This window comes from Prunus dulcis, chromosome 1, assembly GCF_902201215.1.
Source record: "Prunus dulcis chromosome 1, ALMONDv2, whole genome shotgun sequence".
In the NCBI taxonomy this organism is placed as follows: domain Eukaryota; kingdom Viridiplantae; phylum Streptophyta; class Magnoliopsida; order Rosales; family Rosaceae; genus Prunus; species Prunus dulcis.
In genome coordinates this window covers 9681809-9685289 of record NC_047650.1, presented here as the reverse complement: position 1 = coordinate 9685289, position 3481 = coordinate 9681809, and the positions used below count along the sequence as shown (strand labels likewise).

Below are 3481 nucleotides of genomic sequence, written 5' to 3'. Positions count from 1 at the left end.
CAAAGGCACAATAATGTCTTATTTATAGGCTAAGGAAATGATGCCCGTGAATGTGCAATAAACTCATGCACCAAAGTCTACAAACAAATAGTAAGTGGGCTCCACTACTTTATACTTTACAACCTAAATAAATAAATAAAACTACATCTTACTCTCAAATAATTGGTATAAAAAAACTTCTAGTTAAAACTTTCATATAAAACTTAGTAAATATCGTGCCTACTTAATAATTTAAAAAAAAAGATAAAAATAAAAAATGACGTTAACTTGCAGACTAGATGTATCAGGTTCGAACCCTATGACCTCTTAATTGTGTATGTGTGAGAAACCCCTCTCCCCTCTAGTTTAGACTATCACTTGTACTTAAATAAATAAATAAATAAGACAAAAGCACATATTATTAATCAAAGGAAAAAAAAATTCTCATATCATACATTAATATCTATGGACTACTTATTATGGAGCTTTTTTTTTTTTTCCCTAAATCCCAGTTTATTTATGAGAGATTAGGGGCCCAAATTATAAAAATACCCCATATGAAATGGACTTTAGAAACACACCCAAAACTCATTTACAACATAACAAAAAAGCTTTTAACTTCTTATAAATTACAAAACTGCCATCAATTTCTTCAAATAAGCCCAATTCCAAAATCTCATAAAAATACCCAAAACAGTCAATAAGGCATCAAAGTAATTTAATAATCATTATTAAATTCAATAAGGCTAACTGTCATTTTTTGAGTTTTTTTTAGAGATATTTAGTGATATACCCATTTCTAGCACTAATATTATAAATAAACCCTACACAATTGAATTCCTATAAACAAACCCAAAAAAAACTCAAAAAATGATAGCTAGCTTTATTGAATTTAATATTGATTATTAAATTACTTTGATGCCCTATTGAGTGCTTTGGGTATTTTTATGAGATTTTGGGTTTGGGCTTGTTTTAAGAAATTGATGGCAGTTTTGTAATTTATAAGAAGTTAAAAGCTTTTTTGTTATGTTGTAAATGGGCTTTGGGTGTGTTTCTAAAGTCCATTTTATAATGGGTATTTTTATAATTTGGGCCCCCATATTGGGTATAATAGTGAATCTCCCTTTTTTTTAAGTTTATTTATAGAAATTCAATTGTGTAGAGTTTTATTTGTAATATTAATGCTAAGAATGGATATATTACTAAATATCTCTTTATTTATTTGTACGTGTTTATTGCTATGCTCACAAAACAAATAGAAGAGAAATGTGTAGGGTCCAAAAGTGCACACGTCCTAAAGTTTTTTTGTAAATCATTGAAAAGCAAAAATGGGAGAGCTGTAAGGCTATAATGGTAATTGGACAAGCAGTGGTTCTTCCTCTACCCGCCTCACATTCGTTTCAACATGGATCATACAATACAGTTTAATCCGTTAAACACAGAGAGAAATGCACCTTCTCTCTTCTCCCCCTCCTCCCTCAAACCCCAACTTCACTGTCTTCTCCTGCACCTCCCAAAACCCTAACAACCACTCCAAGTTTGCCTTCAAAATCCCCACTTTGCCCCTCCACTCTTCCCCTTATTCCCTCTCAGCCCCTCCACGCTGCTCCATCCGGGACTCCTCCGTACCAGTCCTCGACCAGACCACACTCCCCTCTTCCGACTCCTCCAACGACGCCGTTTCGAAAGAACAGAGCCAAAGCAATGCCGTGCTGCCCGAGGCAGAGTCGTCAAAAAGAGTGCTCGTGGTTCGCCGGCCGGCCATGGAAGTCTCCGGCGACGGCGACGGCGACGGTGGTGAGGAGGCACCGACGGCCCTCGATGCAGGGCTTGCCGAGTTGGCGAAGAAGATGCCGATATTCGAGCCGGAACAGAAGGCTGAATCGGGTGTGAAAGAGAAGCCATTGTCGGTGAACTTGGACTTGGCGTTGTATAGAGCTAAGATCTTGACCAGAAACTATCGATACGCTGAAGCAGAGAAATTACTTGAAAAGGTATATAATCTTCCAATATCAATTATCAATTGTGTTTGCGGTTATGCATGTCTGAATTTTTTGAAGTGTTTAAAAATTAAAATTAGTAGTATTCTGTTTCACTGAGAGTGGTTTTGTTTGCAACAACAGTGTATATATTATTGGCCTGAAGATGGAAGAGCGTACGTGGCGCTGGGGAAGGCCTTAAGCAAACAATCGAAGACGGCCGAAGCTCGAGCTGTGTATGAGAAAGGCTGCCAAGCTACTCAAGGAGAAAATCCATACATTTGGCAGGTTTGGTTTTCTCTGTTTTTCAAATTGAACTTTGTGCAACTGGTTAACTGTTATGAAAAATTGAAATTTTAAAGTGTGGGGCAGGCCTTGTTAATATGAGTACTAATTATTTTAAGATTTGGTATTGGAAAATGGAAATATCTTCTTCCATTGATGCCCAAAATGGTGAATCATTAGTTCTGGTTGATGCTTTTTAACCATGAACAAATCAGGCTTTCTGTTGTTTGTTATAGAAGTCCGAAAGAAAGTACCTTGTTGGGAAGTCATATGTGGGAATAGTTCTTGTTAGGACTGATTGATTGATTGATTTCATTGAGGTGGTCGTTTACAGTGCTGGGCTGTTTTGGAAAATAAGATGGGAAATACAAGGAGAGCAAGGGAATTATTTGATGCGGCCACGGTTGCTGATAAGAGGCACATTGCTGCCTGGCATGGGTGGGGAGTTCTAGAGCTAAAGCAGGGAAATATAAAAAAGGCAAGGCATCTGCTTGCTAAAGGTCTAAAATTTTGTGGAGGGAATGAGTACGTGTACCAGACACTTGCATTGCTGGAAGCTAAAGCGAATCGCTATGAGCAGGCTCGATATTTGTTCAGGCAGGCCACCAAGAGCAATCCCAAAAGCTGTGCCAGTTGGCTTGTAAGTCATCATTCTCCTGCACGTAGGCCTCTCTGTTACAAGTTAACTTTCCATGTCTTTCTGGCTGTTGAAATGTCTTTTTCCTGGTAGTAATTTGTCCAATTCTTATGATTCAGGCATGGGCTCAATTGGAGATGCAACAGGAGAACAATCGTGCTGCCAGGCAACTCTTTGAGGTGATTGTTTATTTTACTGTGATCATGCATGACTATCAGTTTCCATTTCCTTGTAGATTAGGACTTTGCTGCAGCTCTTTTCTTAGAATGTTTCAGTTACTAAATTGGATATGTTTAGTTTATTTTGTTTTATTTTCTGTATTTACAGCGTTGATTGTGATGTTTTCCACCTCTATTTGTAGAAAGCGATACAGGCAAGCCCCAAGAATAGGTTTGCATGGCATGTTTGGGGAATGTTTGAAGCTAATATTGGTGACGTTGACAAAGCAAGAAAGCTTTTAAAGATAGGTCATGCGCTCAATCCGAGGGATCCAGTTCTGCTTCAGTCCCTTGCTTTATTAGAATATAAAAACTCAACTGCAAATCTTGCTCGACAGTTGTTCAGGAGAGCATCTGAGTTGGATCCCAGGCATCAACCAGTA

General features: G+C 37.9%; 1 protein-coding gene across 1 annotated transcript in view; it reads left to right on the top strand.

Annotated features, from left to right (window-relative positions):
• Positions 1-1402: 1402 nt before the first annotated feature.
• The window catches only part of LOC117615365 (protein high chlorophyll fluorescent 107), a 7407-nt gene continuing 5328 nt past the window's right edge, over positions 1403-3481 (top strand). The window contains exons 1-5 of the mRNA XM_034344439.1: positions 1403-1973; positions 2103-2246; positions 2578-2883; positions 3000-3059; positions 3242-3468. Coding sequence (XP_034200330.1) covers positions 1428-1973; positions 2103-2246; positions 2578-2883; positions 3000-3059; positions 3242-3468 — 1283 coding nt within the window. The 5' untranslated portion in view covers positions 1403-1427. The remainder of the gene's footprint in view (positions 1974-2102; positions 2247-2577; positions 2884-2999; positions 3060-3241; positions 3469-3481) is intronic.